The 27,158-nt window shown below is 40.8% G+C and overlaps 1 protein-coding gene across 8 annotated transcripts in view; it reads left to right on the forward strand.

The window, feature by feature from the left end:
- The window catches only part of ANO5 (anoctamin 5), a 66,107-nt gene that overhangs the window by 13,915 nt on the left and 25,034 nt on the right, over positions 1-27,158 (forward strand). For 2 of the 8 annotated variants that reach the window (XM_081927504.1, XM_081927505.1), the window contains exons 2-12: positions 4,480-4,550; positions 7,292-7,339; positions 10,878-10,922; positions 13,398-13,511; positions 18,035-18,103; positions 19,655-19,939; positions 20,226-20,339; positions 21,746-21,861; positions 25,492-25,626; positions 26,013-26,118; positions 26,211-26,271. In XM_081927504.1, coding sequence (XP_081783630.1) covers positions 4,480-4,550; positions 7,292-7,339; positions 10,878-10,922; positions 13,398-13,511; positions 18,035-18,103; positions 19,655-19,939; positions 20,226-20,339; positions 21,746-21,861; positions 25,492-25,626; positions 26,013-26,118; positions 26,211-26,271 — 1,164 coding nt within the window. The remainder of the gene's footprint in view (positions 1-4,479; positions 4,551-7,291; positions 7,340-10,877; positions 10,923-13,397; positions 13,512-18,034; positions 18,104-19,654; positions 19,940-20,225; positions 20,340-21,745; positions 21,862-25,491; positions 25,627-26,012; positions 26,119-26,210; positions 26,272-27,158) is intronic. The other 6 variants (XM_081927507.1, XM_081927508.1, XM_081927506.1 and 3 more) reach the window with 5 other exon arrangements.

A 27,158-nucleotide genomic window follows, 5' to 3' on the forward strand; every position in this document is an offset into this window, starting at 1 on the left:
CTCAAATTTCCAATACATCTATTCTTAATTCTTTTCTCAATTTATAAATTACTCCTTACAAAACTTCTTTTAACGCTACAAGCGATGTCAATTGATTACAATTGCTTTCCAAATATATAAAAAACTTATTCCATTCCTTTAGGAAAGTCTGGTCCTGAATTTCCCCTGTTAGTCTCACCATCTCTCTTACCACTCTTCTTTAGTTGGTATTTCTTCTTGTTTCCATCTTTGGGCTAATAGTATCCTTGCTGCAGTTATCACATAAAATCATTTTTTTATTATTCTTATGAATTTCTGTATCCACCATACCCAAGAGAAGGGCTTCTGGTTTTTTTAACAAATGTGTATTTCAACATTTTTTTTATCTCATTATAAATTATTTCCTAGAAGTCCTTCACTTTCTTGCATTCTCACCACATATGGTAAAAGGTACCCTCTTTTTCTTTACATTTCCAACATTTATTATCTGTTTTATACATTTTAGCTAATTTCGCTGGTGTTATATACCACCATTTTGTTTATTTTAAAGTAGCTTGCATATATCAACAATTTTGAAACACACAAACAAAATAAATTGTTCAGAGGAAGAGGCATCAGCAAAAATCCCCTCCCCTCTTCTTGCATTAGTGGTTACCTCTGTTGCTTCAGCAGTGCTTCTGTGTGCACAAGATTCCACACAGTATGTTGAACTAGGAGAGGATATTAAGAGATTTGCTCTGAATCAGGATGTTGAAAACCAAATGAGGAACAGGAACAAATATCAAGCAAAGAGATACAGAGATTAAATCAGAAATTGGAGAAACAGAGGGCACTTATCCACATGACAGCACTTCTGCTGGGATGATCTATTTGAAAGCCTCTGAGGCAAGACTTTAATTATGCAAGTCTTTGTCACCAACAAGGGGAAACCAAAGTACAAAACAAACCAAAGTTGGGTTCAAATGTGGCTCAGCAAACAAGTTTTCATTCTAAAGAAGGATGTGGTTATTTCCACACACAAAAACCAGTTTTACATTATTTATTTATTTCTTCTGTCCTTCAGGGTAGTAGTAGTGTCATGGAATTCCATGGCTTATTTGTGTGTCTTGAGGTAGATTCACACCATACCTTTAGAGCGCATGACTTTCCTGAAGAATCTTGGGAACTGTGGTTTCCCCTTTACAGAGCTACAACTTTCGGTGCTCTTAACAAACTACAATTTCCGTGATCCTTTGGAGGAAGCCATATGCTTTAAATAAATGTTGAATTCACTTTACATGTATGGTATGGATCTGCCCTGGTTTAGCATTGTGAGAATAAGGCTTTGCAAACCTGAGTCATGCATGAACTTCCTCCCCTCTCCTCTGGAGGAGACTGTAAAATCCCACTTCTGGTTTAGATTAACCATAGTTTTATTCTGTTGTCTGAACCCTAACTGTAATCTTGAGTATAGTATGGTTATACAAAACAAGCCAACTTCATAAACTGTGGCTTGTTTCATTTCATCATTGTTGAAATTAACTACCATTTGTCCAGGTTTGAGTGAGACAGAAATCTACAATCAATTCAAAATGGAAACAGAAGCTTCTGAACACTTCTCTGTAGCTATGAGAGAGGAGAGGTACAGTAGTACCTAGGTTGTTGAACTTAATCTGTTCTGGGAGTCTTCCGATTGGCTGCAGGAGCTTCCTGCACTCAATTGGAAGCTGCAGAAGTCGCGTCAGACATTTGGCTTCCATAAAACGTTCGCAAACCGGAACACTCACTTCCAGCTTTGCAGGGTTCGCGAGCTGATTTGTTCAGGAGCCAAGCCATTTGACAACCAAGGTACCACTGTACTCAGATTCGTCCAGTTTACAGTGTTCATTACACTCAAAGGCAGGGAGGTCTGTAGGTACAGAACAACATGTTCAGAGCAACAGAATGATACAAGTCTCTTGGTAGAGCTGGTTTGAATCAGATTTATTATGTGTTCTCTCCAGGCAGTTTTAATTCCTTTGCCACAAAGTAGATTTAATTCTGCTTTAGAAACACAAATCATTTCTTTAAGGATTTGTTCTGCAACAGATATTGCACAATGGAAACTCAATTCCTTTGTGCTATGTCTGTTCCTTGCATTTTGACATTGCATAGGCACCTTTGCTGTACACTTTTCAGTGCCTGCTTAAAACATTTTTGTTCAGGCAAGCCTATCCAGACATATTGACATGTTTAATATAAACTGTTTTTGTTGATAATTACAATATTTCTTGTAAACCACATAGAGATTTCACTATAGCCAAGTGAAATGTAAAGTTTATTAAATAAAGTGAATATGTGCTAGAGAGAGATTGCTTGCTGGTTAGTGTATATACCTCAATATGTTTCAGACACATTTCAAAGGAAATTTAGTTCAGTTTTCCCCTCCTTTCTATCTAATGAGATGTAGTTGTAAATCAAGAAGATATTAAGTTTCTTCTTTAGCCAAATTTAATTTTTTTTAGTGTTTCACAGAATTGCCTTCCATATAAATGGGCTTAAGACAAAAGCCTAAGCATAAGTTCACACATGCATATTTGGTAGTCGGTGACAGAAGCATCAAGTATAGGTTGCATGTGAGAATTAGAATGAGTTCCATGTGATGGTACTTCAAAGGTAGTTTACACAATGACTCAACAAGGTATGCAAATAACATTGCATGTTCAACATACAAATTTCAATTTACATATACTACTAGATTCATTAATACAAGCTCAACATAGTGCAATACAAAAATTCAAAGCTGCCATTCTAAGCACACTTGGGGGGGGTGGATTATGGTGAAATAATTTGGGCTCATAAATGAATGGTCTATGATCCAAAGCTGTTTGGACTCTCCACTGTGCACATAAAGCTCTTCTTTATGTAAAATGTATGGAAATTTTGAAGCCATGGAAAAAAACTAGTTTTGCAAAAGGAGGAAGTTCCAAAGAACAGGTCTGAGTTTCTCCATTGATTAGTAGAAATAGAATTTCTTCGTTAAACTGAGCAGGAAACTCCTAGTAGGTGGGGGTCTTGATTCATATTTTAAAGATTTCATGACCATATGAAATAGGTAAATTGTGGTGAGTGTTTCATACTGGTATGCAAGAAGTTCATTGAATACCAGACATAGATGTTTCAATTGTTTTCTGTCTCACTGGCAAGCAGTTAAATGAACAGCAGCAAGGTATAAGGTTGTAAAACATTCTCATGCATATTATCACTTTTGAAAGATTATTTACCTCATGTAAATTATATAATCTGATATCAGGGCATCAGCTGGCACCATTAAAAACCATTTGTTAGACATTGTATGCTTGCAGGTAAAAATAAACAGCTCCTATTGAGCTCAGGACAAAGTGTGAACAGAGAAAAGCCCATTTACAAGAAAGTTCTTCATGTGAATTCCTGCATTACTGTTAGTTATGGTATTAGGATGCATGTTGTTCTGTGGCTTTTCTTCATGTAGTGGTTCAGAGGTAGAAACTCTATGTAGGGTAAAAGTGTGGCCAAAATACAGGATACTCTTTGCTTGAAGGTTCATACTTCTTTCAGTGTACAAAAGACAAGATCCCACTGCTTGGAGAAGCACAAAAAAGTATTCTTCATTGATTCTTTTAACAATGAAAGGCCAGTTGCATTTTCAGGAAATGGCTACAGAACAAGCACAACAATGTATTTAGAGATGGTTGACATGTTAGTCTGTTGCAGCAAAAACAGCAAAAATAAAATAAAATTGTGGCAACGCAAAAACTGACCCATTTATTATGGCATAAACGTTCGTGGATTATGTGGAGTGTCGAACAGAGTTGCTGGTACACATAGGAGCCAACTCTGTAGGGCTGAGGTGCCTGCAGCCCCCCTCCCCCAGTGTCTTTTGGGATGGGGCTGAGCTCCCCCCATCTTGAAGGGATGGAGGAGGCCAAGCCCTTCCTCACCCACCTTCCCCCGCCCTCTCCCCCACTCCCCTACCTTTGTCTTAACTTTTGCCTCAATTCAGTATGTTTGCACAGATGTGACGAAGGGCTGTGACTTTAGCAGAACACATGCTTTATGTGTGGAAGGTCCCTGACATCTCCAGGCAGGGGTGGAGAGCCATCACAAATCAGCTAGCTGACCAATAACTCAGTAGAAGGCAGCTTCCTATGATGCGAAACACGCTTGTCCTCCCTTTGCTGTACATGATACACTACTTATTGTGCATCATGTGCATCCTGCCTCTCAGGATGTAGCTACTAAAATATGAAATCAATATCCCAGAATTGCAAGCATGGCTACACTGCCAGAATTGTCTGTGTTGTTATGTGACTGCCAAGGGCACCTATTGGTTAGTACATGTGAACAGAAAGAGTAAGCCTCATTAAACTCAGAAAGTCTTAGCTCTGAGAAAACATATTTAATTGGGCTGTAAATATTTTTTTTAACTTCAAACATGAATTATTATTATTTAGAGAAGCATACATTTGAGGTAAATGTGACTTTTATTCCTGTATTCTTTAGGAGAAGAAAGCAATGGACCTTTATTTGAAAATTTATCAAACACAGATTCAGAACTGCCTTGCAACTCTGAGGTAAGGTTTAACTGTGGGCACAGTTCATTTTATAAAATGTGATTTTTGATACTGAAAGGGAAGTAATGCTGTGGGTAAGTGAAAACCTCATTAGATTGCCAGTAATCTCTCAGGGAAGGCATACACCTTAATATTTAGAAATTGGCTTCTAAGGAATCAATTATACAATTCTCAGGGGAAATCAGAAGACAAAAAGAGTGGAATGCAGGGCCTTGCCAGTCTACAGAAGACAAGCAAAATGGAGCCAGGAAAGTTTGTCCACCCTAAATTCCATTGCGCAGCAGAATTGTGCAAGTGCTCCCTAATCTAGGAAACTGCATATAGAAGCCTGGTTACATGTGTGAATTGGTTAGATGATTAAGCTGATGAGTGCTACATGAAATCAAATAATGTTATGTGATTTAGATATGAGAAAGCCATCTATGCCTTGTGTTTGTATTCCCATATGATATAATAATAAAAGTATTAATTCACAGTTCTCATCATAGTTAATGCTGTCCATTTCTTTGCATAGCTGGAAGAATAGTCTAACCTAGTTCAAGGCAGCTTCCTATATCTTAATGTAAAGTGTTTTTTTAACAACCCAACTCAAACTGTATTTATCTTATATATATTTAGTGCTTTATTTATTTATTTATTTATTTATTTATTTATTTATTACTTTAGGCTGATTATTAGAAAGTCTTGATTTGATATTGGTAGCCCACTTGTTGTATACTTTGGGTACTGTATGTACAGTACTTGCTCTTGTAAATATATATTCTCTTCATTACTTTAGTGAAATTGTTCAGGTTGCGAATCACATACCTATCATAAGTTTAATGCGTTTAAACACATGGTAGTATTTGAGGGCATATACCGGTACTATGTGGGAAGAACAATCCTTTATTCCCATACACCAGGAGAAGAGCTGTGCTTTCACTACACTGGTACAACATCTGCCATATTCTAGACTCACCAATCCAGAAAAACACTCTGCTCCAAAATAGAGTAACAGCAAGTACCGCACCCCATCATCCATGGCAGTGGAGTGAGGCAATGGTGTGGATTTGAGGTTGAGGTTGCAGAGATGTCCCCATGTTAACCAGATGTAGGAGGAGTCAATCTCTCACAAAATACACACCTGCCAGATATAATGATGTCACAGCATCTTCCAGTGTGTGAACCACCATTGAACAAGCACGAAGAGGCCAGTGTATGTATCCCTGCACATAGAAGTTTATTTTCCTTTGTACCGTAAACTGTGCACAGGTACTGTTTATTTTTAAACATAATAGCCACATATTGACAGCAATAATGCCCAATGCCATAGAGCATAGAGCTGGAAAAGGAGATGCAAGTTCAAGACGCACTGTAGAGGAATGGGGAGGGCAATATGATTCTGCTCACTTTTGCAATTATATTTCAAGGCAAATGTATTTTTGCTTTATTGGGTAAAGCCTGTGTGTAAATCTGATACTAAAATTGTATTTTTTGGCTTCTGGTTGCAAAGCAAATGTAAATTCAGTAGCTGCATCGAGGTTACACATATGATAAATATGGTAGCTTAATAATAAAAGGGCAGATATTTGCAACTTCAATTAAGTTTTTTCAGCATTTTAAATTCTGATTTCTTTACAATAATTTACATGCAATGCATAGTATACAAGATGAGTTATGGATAAGCCATTACGAAAATGTTTTATGAGTATGCATTTTGAGTAATATTTATTGTGATGAATGTTAGCCTAAAATTAGTTCTGCTTGGCTGCCATACTTTCACATAATAAATACCTTATCCACTTTGCTTGCTGCAACAGTTACTGTCCAATATATGCTGTTGTACATCTTTATCTAATTTAAATACAAAGGTGATCACTTCTTTGAATTTTTGTGCTAGATGCTCAGTGACAAACTTGAATCCAGTTTAATTTGTGGATGAATATCACCATCTGGCTTTTATTGTCTAATACTGTAACTTACTCATGCACTCATATGCACTGGACTGAAATTAACATAGAAAAAATTTGCACATCTTGTTTCACATTCCCTACCTGTATTTGAAACTAACGCATCAAACATTTGTCTTTATATATCTTCATGCATCACCACTATACACCCCGCTCGACTGCCAGTTTAAACTCATGTTTTGAGATCACTGTTGGAAAACCTTGTCCTAAGCATTTGTTTGTTATTACATAAAACGTTAGATCATTTTTCATACCAAATTTACTCACTTCTTGAGGTATACAGCAAACTTCTAATTTACATAGTAAATTTGATTGCATTCAAGAGACCGCTAGATTATAGAAATTTCCAAAAGCTTTTAGTGACCAACAGGAAATTTATTATGATAAAAATGTAAAGAAAGCTTCTTTTCCCCATCATTTCCAAGTGTGGAATAAAACTCTTATCAAAACCATAGCCTTTTTCTATTTTTATTTTTTTACAGTAGAATAACCAAAAGATTATTAGATAGAAACTTTTATTCCTGTTCGCAAACAGGAAGATAATAACCATGTAAAACATAAATTACTGTGGTTTAAGTTTCCTCACAGGAAATAAAGCTGACAGGTGGCTATGACAGTCTATTGTTTCCTTGAGAATTAAACTGGAAATTACTCACTGCAGCTTTAAAAACACATACAAACCCTGCAAGGCTTCATGGTTACTGCTGGGTTTTTTGTTTTTTGTTTTAAGCACCCTGCAGCTTTTGCATCTACACTAATCCCATTATATTTTTCTCATGATGCCACTGGCAGGGCCTAAGTACCACTGAGACTACATTACTCATCTCTGATCTTCAAGGGGTAAGCAGCAATCAGTGGCAGTGGTTATGCATCCCTGCATGAATAGTGTTGTCTCTTACTGTATGTCAAAATGCAACAACAGCAAAAAAAATATTTTCCAGTTTTCTTAAGATATTTTGGATATCCCTTCAACAATCTGTGCAATAGACTCTCCAGAACAGTGTGGAAGGTAAAATCGGAGACTGCATGAGAAATCAGCAACAATGATCCCCCTTTCTCTTATATTAGTAGACACCACTAGTAGAACAGAAGCCATTCTGCAAATGCAATGGTGACCCTTGATTTTCTTTCTTTGAGTTACAGTATCAAGATTTCAGAAATAAGGGTAATGTCTGTTTCTGGAATGACACTTTAGAATAAGCTATTACCCTTTAGATATGGAGTCTCTGTCCATCCAAAAATTAAACAATTCTTGTCTCTTTAATTGCCTAGTGTTCTCAGTTTGCTGGCATTCATTTTAATCATTAAAATGGACAGTGGTATCAGAGAGTACACCAAATATGAAGTGTCAAATTGCATAAAATTTCCACACAATGCTGAAAACTGGAAAGTTTTTTTTAAAAATTCCTTGGGTTTGCTGTGGAATGAGTTGCTATTATGTGTTTCGATCTTTTCTGCTGTTTTAACAGAACTTTGGGTTTATTTTCTACCACCTTGCTCATTCATCTGTCAGTGGGAGTCTGCATGCCCCTTCTGAATAAATGGACTTTCAACACCCCCTCATCTTGTACTGAAGCAAGCATAAATGTTGGGCAGTGGGGAGTCCCTAATGGATCAGTTTGAAAAATGAAGTCCAAGAAAGTGTAATGCTTTGCTTTATTAATTACTGTAACAATATGCAGCTAGTGAAAGCAGGATAAAAATGGTATCTGTTAACATTCTTAACATGGTATCTCGCTTTTAATCTAATGAATTTTGAATGGAGTTGAGGCAGTCTGCCTTTCAGGTACACCTAGATATCCTTAGCTTCACGGACGAAATTATATGAGGTAGCCGCTGACTTCTTACTATCATTGTGTATTGGTGTTACTAATACTGGTGTTACTTTTCCATTTATTTATCTATCTATCCGGTTTGTGGTGCCCGATGGATGGATCTTTATCATTATTTACTGTACTGCTCCTTGTATTCTGAGCCAGGAGAAAGTTATAACTCTGGATTTACATTTATTTGATGTGCTTAAGTGAAGTAGGCCTATTTTAGTTTTTTTTCTTACCTAATAACTTCCATGAATGTTTCTCTTTTTTATGGTTTTAATCAGTGCTTTTTTCCCTAGTGGGACGCTGGGGTACGCATACCCCTAAACATTTTGTGAATCTAAGTTTGGCCTCATTGAGGGGCAGTATTTCAATATGTATAGGAAAATGAAAGTAACCCTAAACTATGTTTTTTTTTTTTAAAAAAAAAAACAACCACAGGTTTTAATTAATATGTTATATAATATTTTGTACAATTAAGCAATATAAAGTTTGTAATTGTGAAATATAACTCCAACACAATGTGTTGTGAGTTTAAAGATCTGGAAAAATATTGCTGTGACTTTTTACTGCTTTTTATGACCATATATTCTTCCTTGGTATTTCTGGTCAGTTGATCGCTCACACTTCCATCCCAGAATCATGTTAGCAGATTTCGGTGATATCTTGGTTATCTTACAATACAGTGCATATGCATCATGAACATCATCTCCTTTTTGTGCACCGATTTTATTTCTGAAGTGATTTGTTGTACTGTACATGTGCAGATTGCCAAACTGTGGTCTGTGGACCCTTGTGCTCCATGAGCTTTATCTAGGTGATCCACAGCATGTCTGCATCAAACACTCATATTTATTTTTAATTGTCTTTTATTGCTTCTTTTTTATGTATTTTATTGTATTACAGTTTGAAATTTATGGCATGCAACCCGTAATGCAATAAAATACATGATAAGAAATAAATGAAGCAATAAAAAAGCAATTAAAAATCATCCAGCATCTAGCACAGTGCATCACGATTGCTACAACAGGCAGAAAAATCCAATAAATGGTCTGCCAAGACTTCAGTAATTTTTAAGTTGTCCACAGGGGAAAGGGTTTGGGAACCAGTGGCATATGCAGCAAATAATTCTTACAGTATTCATCTGATATAATAAATGTATAAGCAAGTATTATTAAAAAAAAGAAACACCAATAACTCTTCTGTTAATATAATTTGGTGGTGGAGGCTGTAACCAAAATTTGCTTTTCTTAGCTATGTTACTGGTGGCTGACCTCTTATTTGTTTTGGAGTTAGCAGCTACCTTTAGGGAATGAAGTGCTAAAAGCTTGTACACAACCTACTTAGCTGTTAGGGTACAGACAACTTGGATCTTGCTTTGACTTTTTAAATAAGAGGGCACTGAAACTGGTTTTAATCATATTGTGGTCAAAGCCTCAGGACAGAAATAAAATGTGAGGCTTTTATCTGTTCTTAGCTTTATGAACTGGAGGGCATATCCATTCTTCCAGTTTTGCTTTGGAGCATGTAACTAGAAGCATGGGAAACTGCCTCAGAGAAAACTCTCGCCCCTGCATGGAATGCCTCCTTTTCCTTCGAAAAATACTTCTGATAGCAATAACTGCAGTGCCCACTACATAGCTCTGAAAGTTCTCCTTTACTGCTATGTGGACAAAAGGGACGTGGGTGGCACTATGGTCTAAACCACTGAGCCTCTTGGGCTTGCCAATCAGAAGGTCAGCAGTTCAAATCCCTACGATGGGGTGAATACCCGTTGCTCTATCCCAGCTTCTGCCAAGCTAGTAGTTTGAAAGCATGCCAGTGAAAATAGATAAATAGGTACCACTGCGGTGGGAAGGTAAATGTCGTTTCCATGTGCTCTAGTTTCCATCAAGGTGTTCCGTTGTACCAGGAATGGTTTAGTCATGCTGGCCACATGACCTGGAAAGCTATCTGTGGACAAACGCCTGCTCCCTCGGCCTGAAAGCGAGATGAGCACCACAACCCCATAGTCGTCTTTGACTGGACTTAACCATTCAGGGGTCCTTTACCTTTTTTTCTTTTTTATGTATGTGGACAGACTAGTCATACAATGGGCAAGTTCAATTCCCTTTCATCACATATATTTCAGTGTGGACACATAAATGCAACTTGGGATGTCTGCAGGTATAGCTATAGCTTCCTGGCATCAAATTACATTGACTGTAAACTTCCAGCTCTTGCGATAACAGGAATTGAATGCAAAATGCTCAGTCTGTATTTGTCCATGGGTGTCTCTTGGAGCACATTGTTTTCTTGTTGTGAATGTGTCATAGAGAATTTAAGAACCAGATCTCCAAAAATGATATCTTAAATGTATGATATACATATTAGAACTTAAGGTCTATGTAAGCATATATTGTCTTTGAAATAAGCATTCTTTATTATGGCAGGTTTTATTACTGCAGCCATAACTTTCTGATCTGGAAAAATGAGTCTTGTTCCTGACTTTACGCAATTGTAGATTTAGGTTTTTTTAAAAATAGTTTGGTGACATGCTAATTCCCTGTTGGTTGTTCCAGAAGGCTGGAAGGAGATACAATCTGTTCCTGAAGCAACGTCTCAGGGTAAACCATAGAGAGCTGATACTGCTAATAGCTTGGATGGCTGCAGTGATAACAAGCTTCACTATGTGATGTCTCTGGTTAATTGGGAATTAAATTTGTAGCCTCAATAGTCTTTAAATAAAGAATAGTTGTTTGCATAATATAAACAAGAACAGAATTTAGACCAGAAAACCCCCCAATAATGATCAGTGATTTTTAGCTTGTTTCTTAAAACAAAACAAACCCACAGCCACCCTAACATAATTTCATGTTAAACTTGATGACAGCATCAAAGCTCTGCCTACATGACTGCAAACCTTATCCAATTATTTGACAATTGGACATTATATAATATTTAATTTCTGATGGGGTTTCTTCAGCATTGAAAAACTTTGTATTAGGGTGAACTTGATATTACTAGAGACTCATTCTAATCATTGCAAAGTACTGAGTACCAACTGCAAGGTACTGAATACAAACCTAATTGTAGATTAAATTAAGCTCTGTTTTGCATGCATATGTTGGGAGAAACTGCAATTGCTGTATTGGACCAAATTTCCTTCAAACACCCAACCACCATGCATTAGATGAACATTTGCATAGCAGCTGTTGTGATTTATGAGTCTGCTTTCCACACAGAAATAAAGCGCTCAGGGATATCCCATAAGATAAAATGGAACAAAAAGCATAATTAAGAGTCAGTTCAACAGTGTGATAAAAGCAACATATGACATTGTAGCAAAATTATGAAAAGGTGCAAATGGCACTTGAAACTCTGTGTCACACACACACCCAAAATTCAGCTAGCAGAATAAATAATAATATGGGCTTCATAGTGGAATGAAAATGAAGAGCTACCTTGCATAATTGTGAGAATGAATAAAACCAGTGCTGCAAAGCATTTGGCATTACATATAGCCTAAATTTCTATATACGGTTGCTGCTGCTACTACTGATGGCACAAAGTCTAGTGGAATTCAGAAAGGTAAACTTAGGATTTTATTGTTTGTTGCATTTGTTCTCCACCTATCCATAAAAAAATTACAAAGGCAGATAGCAGTAAAGTCCACAAAACAATTGGCTTGACTGCACACACCATAAACAATAGTACAGTAAAATCAGATAAGAAACCCAAACAGCGGAAGCCAGTTAAAAACATAATTCAATTTAAAACACAGAGCAGCCGAGAAGAATGACTCAGAAGGGCAATGTCTGGTTAAATAAAAATATTTTTTGCCTGCAATGCCATCCAAGGTCCCTACTGAAGTTTAGCCTAACTCATAAGGGACTTGACTTGGTGCAAAAAAAATTCTCAAATTTACTCTGGTAATGAGATAGCTTTAAGAAGGCCTTGCAGTAAAGGAAACCTCTAGCTTAAGGCACCCACTGCTGTCCAGGTATATAATCACCAATTTAACTGTTTCCCCTCACTATTCCCTTGCACAGTAAATTTGGCAAGCGGAGGGAGACACAGTACTGGAGGGTTGGCAATAGAAGGCTACTGACAGGGAGTTTTCCTTGACTTGGTCTTTCCAAGTTTTGTTGGAGAATTCTTGGGCAAGCCCTGAGACTTCACTAATGAAATTCAGAATAGTCAAGCCAATTATGAAGCAAATCGGAAGGAAACTCACTTTACAGCTATGCAATTAATAGTAATCTTCTAAGTGCATAAAATAAAATTAAAACTAGCTGAAAAAGATACCACTCCCAGATTTATGGAGTCTTTATGGAAGCAAGTACCTCTATAACATTACTTATGTACCAAATTTGTTCCCACATTTGTTACTGCAGAATCCAAAGTCAACTAGATTTTGTTGCTAAGCGTCTGTTGCCTTCTTAAATATTTATTTAAAAAACAATGACAGATTTTCTTTACTTTCAGAACCACTGCTGTGCTTCCTGCTTTCACATATTGCAAGTGTGTTGTTTTAACAGCAGAGTATTATTATTTTACAGTACAAAATTATGCTAGGACTAAAATAAACTTTTCAATGTTTGCAATTGCTTCTAAAAGCAGACATTTAGACAAAATGTAAAAAGAATTTAAAGATTGTTGTCTTTTGTCATTGTATGTTGCATTTAACATGTCTGATGTATGGCAGGTGAATAACATTTATGTGCAATGGGCTTCAGATGTTCTTTTTCATATATTTCATTCAGTCAAATGTGTGACTTGAAAACATCTGTGATGTATGGGAGTGTGTGAACTTGTTCATGCATGGAGAGGGGTCAGTAGTGTGAGTGACTGACTGGAAATTAGTGATTAATAGAAGAGGGCAAATGCGAGAAAATGTAAAGAGTACACACACACACACACACACACACACACACACACAACATCCATGAATTATGAAGCATTTCCCTCAAATTATTTCATAAATCTCATACTTCTTTCAGAAATAGGAGACTGAGTGCTTGAAACAAACTGGAAGATGTGTGGTTTTCTGCCATGTAAGCAGCCACAAATATTAATAGTGTACATTATATTCTATATAGATTGATAAACGCCATCAAAGCAAGGACTCTGTTTTCTTCAGGGATGGTGTCCGGCGAATAGACTTCGTACTTGCATATGTAGATGATCCAAAAATAGAAGGAGAAAAAAAAGTGGTAAGTTTCTTTTATGACATTTTATGACATTAGGAAACAAATGGTTGCTTCCTGTTTTTGCCTCTTGTATGACCAGAAAATAACAGCTCCAAGCAATTTACTGAGGCATGATGTAGTTCTGTCTTAATTTCTGTTCTAAGTTGGCATCTACTTCTTCAGAAGTGTCAGGATGCCATTCTAAGTGTTGCATTCTTCACTGTTAATGATTCTGCTCTATACATTTAATATTATCTGTGTAAAGTTCTGTTAATGCCTGTATATATCTTCTAAATAATCATAATATAGCTTTTAAAGTATAGATGTGCTGAGTGGTGCCAGTTGAGCTGCAGCAGTCGTGTGGTTATCCTAAAAGAAAGGGTGGGGAGCAGCAGCTTCTTTTCTCTGATGACGATAGCACCATTTTGACTGCAGGTCTGAGCACTATTTTGTGTAATTGGACAGTTCATAGAATCATAGTTTGTGTTGCTCTTCAAATAGTCAGTGAAACAACAACAGACATAGTGAATTACTCAAGATTAAGATTGTTTGCAGTTCCTCTTGATGTTGGAGATTGCAGTCATGTCTAGCACACGTGCTTCCCTTAATTGTATGAAATTAGCCAACTGGTACTTCATTGCACACACGGGAATGCTTAGGTACTGTAGTGTTCTTGGTCTATCCCTCATTCCCTTGCTGGTAGAAAAGTCTCTGGGGGGGATTCAACTCATGAATCCTATCAGCAGAAGCCCTGTGCAAGGACATTCACTTGTGCAACAGCCCCTCCCTTTTCCGCATGCCCCCTGAAATTGGTTCTGGGGGATTTTGGGAGAAACACTGAAACAGCATGTGTGGGGAGAAGAGGGGGAATCGTTTTGTTTGGCAAGCCAAAATGCTTGACCTGACAGAAGGATTGCCTCACTGCAATGTTGGTTTCCTCTCTCAATGTAGGAGAGGAATGTATGCTTAGACACTGAGTTTTTGCAAGAAAACTCAAGGTCATGGAGCCCTGAAACTCTGTTAGGAAAAAATTAAATAGACCTCCATCTCAATGTGACTTGCCTTTATAATCAAAACAATTTATTTCCAAATGTATTGGAAACATACGGTATGTTGTTGCATAGCTTACAAAAGATACTATATATTTTCAGGGGTCCAATACACTAATCATAAACAACAGCATTTCAGCAAATGTTTTTTGTTTACCCATCTAGTGACTTGCAATGCTGCCAGAGTAGTTTGAGAACCAGGCTGTAAGCAATTTAGATTTCCTTATCCACAAAAGCATAGAAATAATCTTATCTTCTAAGATGGGGTGGGAACTTTGTCCTCGGTACTTTGTACTACATCTTGTTCCATATAGCTGTTATACACAACAGCAGGGATAGCCAATGTGGAGCTCTCCGGATGCTTAGACTACAGTTTCTATCTTAAGGCATGTTATCCTTAAGTTTGCTAATTAGAACCTTTACTGCACAGAATTACTCAATAAAAAATGCATAGATAACATACACATATTCTGTATGTAACCCTTAAAAAAGAGATCATCCTGTGGTCTCACCTCTGGTAGGAACCATTTGTACATGAGGCCTATGCACCCAAGATACCGTATTTTGCGCTCTATAGGACGCACCTTGTTTTAGAGGGGGAGAACAAGAAAAAAATAATCTCCCCCTCTCTGCGCAGCGCCCCTTCAGTGAAGTGGCAAGAGAAATGGAGCCCCTTTCATTTCTCCTCCCGCTTAGCTGAAGGGGCACCTAACCTTCAGTGAAAGGAACCCGAAGCCTCCGGAGCGCTTCCTTTCTTTGAAGCCTGGAGAGTGAGAGTGCGCACCGACCCCTCTTGCTCTCCAGGCTTCAGCAGAAGGCATCCCGAAGCCTCAGGAAGCGTCCTGAAGCTTGTGGAGCTGGTGGTGGGGAAAGCCAGCCTTCCTGCTTCTCCCAGAGCTTGTCGGGGCTGGCAAGGGAAGCCCAGGTCCCCCCCCCCAAGCCCCAGGGACCACACATTTGCTCCATAAGACACAGACATTTCCCCTTAGATTTTAAGAGGAAAAAAGTGCATCTTATGGAGCAAAAATACGGTAGTTTGCAGATCCATAGTTAAATCTTTCAGTTGCATTCAGAGAGCAAGACTGGGCTTTTGCAACACTGCTCAAGTTTCACTGTCTTTTTCCTTGGGGAGTTGTTTATTGTGTTCCTTTCTTTTTGAGACTGTGTGAGGCCTTCCTTTCTGAAGAATGGAAAGTTTAGTACAGCATCAAGGCCATTGCTGATGGCAGACTAGTTCTCAAAGAAAAAATTATGGAGAGACTGCTTTCCTGTCCCAGTTTGTGTCGACCCCAGCTTGACGTCTTGTTGGTTTAAAAACCCCAAACCATGGAACTGTAGCAAGTGATTTTCTTTTTGCTGCATTAAAAACTCTGACTGAAGATCATCTGGAATATCTGTGAGGGTTACTCTATGGAAATAAACTAGAAGATTGACTAATCTTAATAGAGATCTTAGTTTTTAAACATCTGCCCACTGCCTGAAAACATTCAGTCCAATTATATGTCATTGGGAGAAGGAAAGCTGGAGGCGTTGTCAGACGTAAAGGTTTACTTAGCAACGTCTCCCTTTTAAGCAGTGAACTCTAACCATGGATTTTTTTTTCCTTCTGTTATAATGGATTTGGGCTTGACACTTTGTTAAGGATTGGAAAAAAAATGCATGCAGTGTCATACTGTACAGTAACTGCTAGGAAATCTCATGCATTGCTCTTTCTACAGCACAGTGACTTGGCAATGTTCTGTGGGCTAAGAATAGAAGCATTCTTGGGAAAACATCTGAGAGCTGCACAGTCTGGAAGTCTGTATGCTTGCTTTGTTTTGCAGACATATGCTAGTGGAGCACTTAATTTTTCATACAAAGAAAACTTTTAAAAATCATTTCCATTTTCAGCAGAACCTTAAAATGAATCAATGAGAAGCTGAAATGCTGTCTAATAGAAAGAGTTGGTTCAATGCTGCATGCCAACACGCTCTAGTGCATGCCTAAGCATATTTATTTGGGTAAATATGCTATAGAAGTTGGGCCAATTTACATGTGCAGTTGTGAAATACATCTCCCTAAGATTCACATGAAGAAAAGTTGATTATGCAAAAATTGCCACATCAGAAAACAGGCTTGAAAAGTAGTGCATCAAGTTTCTTGATTCTCACAGGCAAACAACTCCAAAGAAATATCCCTCATGTGAAAGTAGAATGGTAAAGTTATTCTTTGAATAACTTGCACTGTTATATTTTGTTAATAGTACAGGGAGAGGTTCATGTTCAGAATATGAATTTTGGTCTTATTTTCCCCTTAGTAAACCTTTCCCTTTCCCCTATTGTGGAAATTTTATAATCTAACCAAAAAAGCACTAGTTGTTTTTGGTATTTCTGGTGTTGACTTACCTGGATCAAAATAACACAAACTTTGGCAACAAATTAGAAACAGGCAAATGTTTGGAATTTATCCACTGTTGCACATGTCATTTTCACTTATTGTTTGTCCACCTAGTGGATTTTCCTGGTGCTAGGCTTGTTGATTTTACTAAAGAACCAAAATGGTAGTAATCATTTGCCTAAAATAAAAGGCCATGTTCTGTTTCTCTCCCCCCCCCACCCCAATGTGGACTGTGCCATCTTGTAGGTAGTAATCACAAATGCAAAACATTCTTTACAATGTAGGACATCTGAGAGATGTGAAAGGGAGACTACTGGTGATGCCTTCCAAAGAGTCGTAACAAAGCGAAAGCCTTGCATGAGAACCCCTGAATTATAATACATGCACTGTAAACATGTTATCACTTTGCTGATTATTTGAAGGTTAGGAGCAATCAGCACTGTTATCTGAAAGTGAACTTCTTTTTACATTGATAGCACAGGTTTTCTCTAAGATAACATGTATTATCTGTTCATTATATTAAACTTCTTTCAGAATCATTAACTTTAATCACTGGACTTCGGTGCCTATTTTTTATCTTCATAAAACTGTACCATGGGAAATTGAAGTCTGCCTTCAACTGTTACCCTGAGGGTGAACTTGGGATGGGTCTACAATATAAAACAGGAAGTCTGTTAAGGAAACTGTTCAAGTCATTCTAAATAGGTGCTGATAAATATTATTTTTGTTTGTTTAGTTACTGCCTTTTACACATGTGTTGGTGTGATTTATAGTCCTACCATAAAACAGAAAACAATGTAAAATGGTCACCTAAGGCAGGGACATTTTCATCTAGCTAGAAAAACATCCCTTTAAATGATATGCCTTTTCTGCTGCTGGATGTCCAGGGAGCAGCCATGGCCAGTTGACAGTTTGGCTACTAAGGTGGCTATGATCTCTCTTCTTTTTCACCCAAGATGTGGTTACTGTCACCAAGAGAATGGTAATATCATTTTTAGACCATTGCACTGTGCTTTGTATTGGGCTGCCCTTGAGAACATTTCTTTGACACATAACAGGTATTTATCGATTTAAATGCACCTACTATTTTAATAAGAAGTAAAGAGATTTGTTTTCCTTCAGGAACGGAGACGAGAATTTGAGAACAATCTAGAGAAGGCTGGCCTGGAACTAGAAACTGAAGACAAGAAGGTAACGAAGCATTATTATGCATTCTTACTTCTTGAACATATGCTTAAACTAGAGGGGGGAAGAAGAACTCTGCTTGGAAATTGCTAGGAAATAGAATGTCTATTGAATTGTGGCATCTTTCACCTCCCTGCCAGCACCATGTTTAAGATTTGTTTGTTAACAGCGTGCTAGATGCTGATCAGAAAATAGTGATGCATTCCATTCCTGGAGAGGTTCTGTGACCTTTAGGTGTCATCCAAAACCCTGCAGTGCCTAACAACATGGAGAGGTGCTCCTCTGCCTGTCAAGCCCAAGACATACCTGGGATCAGGAGACTGCACAGTCCAGCTGCAACAACAATGCTTCTATAGGAGAAGTCTCAGCAAGTAGTTTCAAGATTGAGGAATTTCACTTTCTTAACTCAAAGTATGGCAGTTGCTCTGATTATGACATCTTCTGATTCCAGGTGTGCCTAGGGTTTGTTTTGTGCCCATTATCCTTTGTTGTGCGGGGGTACGGGAGATGAGAAGTGTAGCCCCATGGAAATAGAGCCTCTTTGTAGATCTTGTTGATAAGCTGTAATCCTTCAGCTATCATCAGTGGGAGGTTTGTTAAAGGCCTACAATAAAGGAAAAAGAAGGGCTAGAAGAGCATTAAGCTGTAAATGCAGAAAATCTTCAGGCATGTGGTCTAAATAAAGGTTTTGTATGGAGACAGAATATGGACCACTTCTGATGAGCACAACTAGCTTCTCTTGGTCTTCATTATTCTCCCATTTTGCCTGTAGATGATTGGTCATGATTGACTCCCACTGGGATTAATAGAACAAGTTAGCACTATTGGTTTCAGCGAGATTTAAATGTAATTTAGTATTTCTTTTGGACTATGATGTACAAAATGTTATCAAATACCTAGAAGAGTAATGAGATGAATAGCAAACAGGGCGGCTTGACATAGAATAGAAGCACAAGCTTTCTAAACTGCACTTTCTCAATATGTTCAAAATACGCCTTTTAGGGCTTGTTTCTGGTTTTAGTCTGAAGTTTAAAAAATATTTTAAAGGTTTATTTTGCATGTTTATATTTTATGGTATTTTGTTTTTTAAGAAATGTATATTGCCCAGAAATACTTGTAATGGTGGATTAAAAATGGTGGTAAAGGCTAAATAAATATTTATGCTAGAGTCCAATGTAGCACTAGGTCTGTCATTTCATCAGAGGAAGGATTTCTCGATGGGTAATGAAATGTTCTCCCTTTCTCTTCATTCTGCACCCCCCCAAAAAAATCTGTTCCAGGTGTTCCCTTCTGGAGCAGATTTAGTGAGGGCATAGGATGCTCATAGTGGAGGGTCCAAAAAGGAGAGAAAGTTTTATTACCCATGTGGAAATCTTTGCACTGGCAGGTCACAGGAGTTCAGTACCACCCAAAGTAATCTTGTTTTTGCTTACTACGTGGATGCAGTGGCACTAGCTCCCATAGATGATATCTGTATTTAATGTGAAGCTTCTTCATAGATGTATGAATGTGAAAGTATTGCCTGTTTAACCTCAAACCTTATCATTTCCTTCGTAGGAATCTGACAATGGCAAAACTTACTTTGTGAAGATTCATGCGCCATGGGAGGTTCTGATCACATATGCTGAAGTACTGAGCATAAAAATGCCCATCAAAGAAAATGATATCCCTTGTACTGCGGAAAACCCTTTTGATTGGATATCTTGGCCATTTAGGCTGCCTGAAATTGTGATGCACCCAGAACCAGATTACTTCACAGCCCCATTCAGCAAAGAAAGGCAGGAACTCTACCTCATTGAAGACGAAAATACATTTTTCTCCCCGTCTGTCAGGAACAGAATTGTGAGTACTTCCGACACATTAGCACACATGAGGTGCAATTCAACGTTCTGGAGCCTTATATTGAAGTATTTTAGTCGGTAAAGGTAATGGGTTAATAAATTAGTTTAAAGGTCAAATATAATTTTATTTGACTAACATATCTATTTTTGGAGTGTGGAAAATGTTTTGTATCCACGCACTGCAGTGAAGAACAGTTGCGAAGGAAAATTACCAGTAGATTACCTGATAATCATAGTATATTCATTTTAAACTGTGGGGTTGGTTGGTTTCTCTCTCCCTCTTTTAGGTTTTCTATATTTTAACAAGGTGTCCATATGGAACAGAAGAAGGGAAAAAGAAGTTTGGAATCAAACGGCTCTTGAATAATGGCACCTATACTGCTGCTTATCCTCTTCATGATGTAGGTATTTTTTTTGTCATTCATTCATTCATTCATTCATTTCAGAGTACTTCCCTGTTTTCCAAACCTCAGTTTATCTGTTTTTAAGTAACACCTCCTGGGGAAGACATAGTATGTGTGATTCTCTGTAATTGTGACTACTGCTATGGGAAACTGCTTACAACATAACATAACGTAACATAACACCTGTGCAAGCCTCGGGAAAAGAGCAAGGAGGGGAAGAAGGTTAATTACAACTGTGCTGTCAAACTGGGGTGGTTATTGCAGGGTTAAAGTTTAGTGTCAAAGCGCCCTCTGGCGGCATACAACAAGTGCTTCACTGGAGCGCATTTTTGGATTTTCTTTTTAGCAGTTTATATATGAATGGGGCACATAATTGTTTTTAGAAACTATGTTAGGAAATTGTGGCCTTTTATGTATTCATTAAAATACTTTCACAGTGCCAGTTCATGTGATATAACAAGAACAGCAATATATACAATGCAACAATATATGCAATGGAATATAAAATAGTACAAAATGATCATTTTAATTCCTAATTGCTAAAAAAAAAATTAAGCAGTTGCATGGACCTGCCTGCATAACAAGGTAGAGATTCCTTCAAGCGAAACATCAAAAACAAGGGTGTCTGCTGAATCTTTGCTAGAAGACTGTTTTCAGTGCTTGCAACCAGCCTGGCATCTGGTAGAGGCCAGTCGGGCCTCTGTAACATGGGCCTGGCTCCTGATGATCTCAGCGATCAAGATGGGATATAGGGTTTCCTGAATACAAGTTGATCAGCACTTTGTATATTAACACAACAGAATTGCATATTGCAAGACTCCTGAACTTCTATGCCTAAATAGTTTGAGAATTTGAAAAATAATTAGTGCCTTAATTGCTGGGAGAGTAAGCACAACCTGTTCCTGGCACTAGAATAACTGCAACTTGCCAGGGCGAGGTGGGGAAGGTAGGCAGCAGGAAGGTCTGTGCTCTGATGACACGCTGGCAGGAGGAGTACATCTGCACAATCCCAGTTTCTTTGTTGCACTGCCCCTTCCCTTCTCCCTCCTGGTAAGCCACAGGGATGCCAGCGTAGTTAATTCCCTGCCATCCACTCCTGCTTGTTGCTGCCCCACAGTCAGTTAAGTTTTAAAATATATATTATTTAGTCCGGGCAGAGATGCAGTCCCCAAGTTTCAGATTAAGTGTGCTTGTTCTTAAGGAATGCCCACGTTGTTGGTCTTAATACTATAAATAGCTATTTGTTGCCACCCGCCCCCAGCCTGTCATATACATAGAATTGTACCAATTTCTACATATATTATCCTGGTACATATTTAGGAGGAACCAGTGTTGCAGAACACATGCTGCCGTTTACTGATCTGTTTTATTTCTGCTTTATTTCATTGTCCACGCTGACACAGTGCCAGTACTGGAAGAGGGCGAATGACCCGAAGTGTGAAAATGAAAGGTACACCCTCTACAGAGAATGGGCAAGGTTTCCTCGTTTTTTCAAAGAACAGCCCTTGGACCTTATCAGGTGAGCAATTGGGTACTCTTGTCGTAATGAAAGCGCCAGCTTTTGCATTGCCTTGCAATACAGTGGTGCCTCGCAAGACGAAATTAATTCGTTCCGCAAGTCTCTTCGTCTTGCGAGTTTTTCGTCTTGTGATGCACGGTTTTCCATAGGAATGCATTGAAAATCAATTAATGCGTTCCTATGGAAACCGCCTTCCCCCGACCTCTTCTGGCGGGCGGCATTTTAAAATCGCCCGGGACAGCGGAGGACTTCTCCGCTGTCCGGGGCGATTTAAAAGCCCCTGGGAAGGCAGGCAGGGGGGACAAAGACTTTTGCCCCCCCCCCGCCTGCCTTCAGAAAAGGTCCAGGAGAGGCGCGGACCTCTCCGCAAGGAGCGCGCTCCTTGCGGAGAGTTGCAAGCGCGCCCAGGCTTTCCCGCCCCGCCGCCGGGCTTCGGGACATCGTTCCGATGCCGGGCGGCGGGGGGAGGCTTTCTCGCCCCGTCGCCCGGCATCGGGACATGGTTCCGATGCCAGGCGGCGGGGGGAGGCTTTCTCGCCCCGTCGCCCGGCATCGGGACATGGTTCCGATGCCAGGCGGCGGGGGGAGGCTTTCTCGCCCCGTCGCCCGGCATCGGGACGATGCCCCGAAGCCGGGCGGCGGGGGGAGGCTTTCCCGCCCCGTCGCCCGGCATCGGGACGATGCCCCGAAGCCGGGCGGCGGGGGGAGGCTTTCTCGCCCCGTCGCCCGGCATCGGGACGATGCCCCGAAGCCGGGCGGCGGGGGGGAGGCTTTCTCGCCCCGTCGCCCGGCATCGGGACGATGCCCCGAAGCCGGGCGGCGGGGGGAGGCTTTCCCGCCCCGTCGCCCGGCATCGGGACGATGCCCCGAAGCCGGGCGGCGGGGGGAGGCTTTCCCGCCCCGTCGCCCGGCATCGGGACGATGCCCCGAAGCCGGGCGGCGGGGGGAGGCTTTCCCGCCCCGCCGCCCGGCATCGGGACATGGTTCCGATGCCAGGCGGCGGGGGGAGGCTTTCTCGCCCCGTCGCCCGGCATCGGGACATGGTTCCGATGCCAGGCGGCGGGGGGAGGCTTTCTCGCCCCGTCGCCCGGCATCGGGACGATGCCCCGAAGCCGGGCGGCGGGGGGGAGGCTTTCTCGCCCCGTCGCCCGGCATCGGGACGATGCCCCGAAGCCGGGCGGCGGGGGGAGGCTTTCTCGCCCCGTCGCCCAGCATCGGGACATGGTTCCGATGCCAGGCGGCGGGGGGAGGCTTTCTCGCCCCGTCGCCCGGCATCGGGACGATGCCCCGAAGCCGGGCGGCGGGGGGGAGGCTTTCTCGCCCCGTCGCCCGGCATCGGGACGATGCCCCGAAGCCGGGCGGCGGGGGGAGGCTTTCTCGCCCCGTCGCCCAGCATCGGGACATGGTTCCGATGCCAGGCGGCGGGGGGAGGCTTTCTCGCCCCGTCGCCCGGCATCGGGACATGGTTCCGATGCCAGGCGGCGGGGGGAGGCTTTCTCGCCCCGTCGCCCGGCATCGGGACGATGCCCCGAAGCCGGGTGGCGGGGGGAGGCTTTCTCGCCCCGTCGCCCGGCATCGGGACGATGCCCCGATGCCGGGCGGCGGGGGGAGGCTTTCTCGCCCCATCGCCCGGCATCGGGACGATGCCCCGATGCCGGGCGGCGGGGGGAGGCTTCAAAAGCCGTCCGGGGGCTTTTAAATCGCCCCGGACAGTCCCGGGGCGATTTAAAAGCCCCTGGTTAGGCAGGCAGGGGGGGCAAAGACTTTTGCCCCCCGCCCACCTTGGGAAGAGGTCCAGGACCTCTTCCCAAGGCGGGCGGGGGGGCAAAAGTCTTTGCCCCCCCTGCCTGCCTTCAAAAGCCGTCCGGGATAGCGGGAAGCGCTTCCCTGCTATCCCGGACCGCTTTTAAAATGCTGGCGGTGGGGAGCAAAGCCTTTCGCCCCCGCCGGCCTTCCTGGACCTCTTCTGAAGTCCGGAGGGGGGAAAAAGGCTTTGCTCCCCACCGCCAGCATTTAAAAAAAGGTCCCCGAGATTTCCCTATGGGCTTACGTCTTGCGATGCAAGCCCATAGGGAAAATCGTCTAGCGAAGCGTCGCAAAACCCGAAAAACCCTTTCGTCTTGCGGGTTTTTCGTCTTGCGAGGCATTCGTCTTGCGGGGCACCACTGTATATACTTTAATTTGTAGATTATTCCATAGTTCAAGGAAACCTCAAAAATTGTAAAATGGCCTTAGGGGTCCACAATCTAATGACCTCCTGCCTGGACTGCTGCAGTGTGTTCTACATGGGACTGACCTTGAAATTGTTCAGGCAGCTGCAGCTAACGCAGAATGCTAGATTGTTGAGTGGGGCATCCTGATAGGACCATGTTCTGTCAATCCTGAAAGTTGCACTGGCTGCCAGTGAGTTCTTTGGCCCAATTCAAGGTATTAGTACCAGTGCCCTAAAAGGCTTGGGGGCCATATGCCTAAAAGAGTACCTTTCCCAAGGCCCACTATCTCAGTCACTACAATTCACAGGAGAGACCCTGTTGGTGGTGCTGCCACTTCCCGCTGCCCTGTTGTTGCTGACCCATGACAGGACCTGCTCATTGGCCATTCTCCATTTGTGTGCTGTCCTCCCTGGTGGGGTGGGGTGTGTGGTCTCCCTCATTATCAACACTCTAGAGGAATCTTAAAACACCCCTGTTCAACCAGGCATTTAATGGCTGAAAAAAATGGTTTCCAGCAACCTTGAATCTGAAGATATATAACTGTTTTTTTGTTATTTTAATTTTTTTAATTTTAAAAAACCACTACTGTGTTATTTTGGTACCTTCTTGTTTGCTGCCTTGGGCTCCCCTTTGGGAGGGTATCCAATGGGATACAATTTCTAATAATGGAAGTGAAGATATATAGCTAGATAGCTGGGAGACCTGTATGTGCCAAGATCATCATTGGAACGTTCAAAAGCAGAAAGAATGAAAAATGTTTTGCATGAGATTTTTGACCTGTCCCAGTACAGGTGTCAATATTGTTTCTCTTTACATCACACCGTAAAGCCCTCTTTTCTCATTGCAGTGAGTGTCTTCCTATGTTAGAATCAGATTTGTTTTCCAAGTAACCCTCCCCCCCACCAAATGCTTCATTTTGTTTGAGGTGAGGGTACAATGTCAATGTATAGCTGTAAAAGGATGTACTTTGAACTGTTAGATTCCTTTTCTCTGGTGTTCAGCTTCCCAACTGGCTGTTTGACCAATTATGCTAAACAACGTTCTGTGGATGTTAAAGGTGCTGTCACTGGCCATGTTCATATCATCACTTCCATGGCTTCATGCCAGGGTCTAAGGCAGCTTTAAAATCAAAATGAAGGGAGGGAGAATCATATCTGGTTGCTGGGCAACACATGAGCAAAAACTAGCTATCCATGTAATTAGGGCACAAATAAGAACAAGAAATTCTGAGAATTGTTTTACAGTCAACTCAGTAGCATTCCTTTGAATTTTGCCTGAAAACTTGTCATCCAAATCTAGCCCTGTATCTTTATTTGCAATTAGTCTTCCAAGCTTTTCTCCCCTTTCCTCCCCCTTTTTAAGATGCTGGTTGTTTCTTGCATTCCCTTACTTTCCATTCCACGTTACTTTCCCACAGGAAGTATTATGGGGAGAGGATTGGAATCTACTTTGCCTGGCTGGGGTTCTACACTGAGATGCTGTTCTTTGCCGCTATCGTTGGATTAATCTGTTTCCTGTATGGTGCATTCACAATGAATGAAAATATGAGTAGGTAAGAGTAATTTACATGGTCGTGTTGGTTAGATTGAATCATGACCAGTTGACTGATGACAGCTGTCCTGTCCACTTCAATGCAAATTGTTGTGGCTCAATTTTTTCTTTGAAAAGCTTGAGTCCCCTTGCCTTCTGTAACATTGTGTGCAGCGATCCTGTGAGCCACTGTACAGAAACATTAGCTTAAATGTATGATCCAGATGTAGAACTATGTGCCACTGCATTATTGTGGGTATGGCCCTGCTGAATATTGCGCACTGAAAGAGAGGGAACTGTTTCTCTATATTCCTTTTGTAAAGTCAAATATCAGCATCTGCACAAAAACACAATTTATCTGTCTATTGCTTAATTAAATACAACATATATTTTATCTGTCCCCTTCAGCCAAGAAATATGTGACTCTGAAATTGGGGGAAAGATTATCATGTGCCCACTATGTGATCAAAAATGTGATTACTGGAGATTGAACTCCACGTGTGAGTCTTCAGAGGTCTGTAGTCATTGCTGCAATTTCTGTTTTTTAAAAAATAGCTTTTCCATGGTTGTTTTCAGTAAAATTGTTAATTTGTGTTTTTATTCCAGTACTCCCATTTGTTTGATAATGTGGCTACCCTCTTTTTTGCAATCTTTATGGGCATCTGGGGTGAGTATATTTGTTAGTTCTACTTAAATAACACTCAAGCCATGTGGGTCAGCTTTAGGTTTGTCTCTTACTGCATGCAAGTCAATGGCACTTTTAACAACAAGACCATGACTTGGTCCTGTGAATGAATGTTCACTCACGGGAAGAGGGAGAGCTCACGACTCCCTCATGAATCCCTCTGTAAACATAAAGTAAAAGGTAAAGGTACATGACCCCTGGATGGTTAAGTCTAGTCAAAGGTGACTATGGGGTGTGGCGCTCATCTCACTTCAGGCTGAGGGAGCCGGTAATTGTCCACAGCTTTCTGGGTCATGTGGCCAACATGACTAAACCGCTTCTGGCACAATGGAAAACTTTCCATCTGTAGTGGTACCTATTTATCTGCTTGCCATGCTATGCTTTCAAACTGCTAGGTTGGCAGAAGCTGGGACACAGCAATGGGAGTTCACCCCGTCATGCAGATTCAAACTACTGACCTTCCAATCAGCAATCCCAAGAGTCTCAATAGTTTAGACCACAGTGCCACATGCCCCCCCCAAGTATTCAGCTCTGAACTATGTGGGAGGTGACATGGGGGGGATTGCAGGGGAAAGGGGGGAATTGGCAGATATAATAATAATAATAATAATAATAATAATAATAATAATAATAATAATAATATCATCTTTATTGTCATTGCCCCCTCTCGGGGACCACGAAATTACTTGGCTGCTCCATCCACCCAGGTAGGGCACTCCACACAAAATCAAAACAAGTATAGAAACACTAGTTAAAACAATACAGTATAATACAGCAAGGAAGATTAGATGACTTTCAAAGTCCAGGCGTCCCATTCAGGGCCGAGATTACCTTTGCTGAATTGGAGTTGCTTTTATTCTTGGATGAGC

Source organism: Podarcis melisellensis (genome assembly GCF_964234715.1).
Source record: "Podarcis melisellensis genome assembly, chromosome: 1".
Classification (NCBI taxonomy): Eukaryota; Metazoa; Chordata; class Lepidosauria; order Squamata; family Lacertidae; genus Podarcis; species Podarcis melisellensis.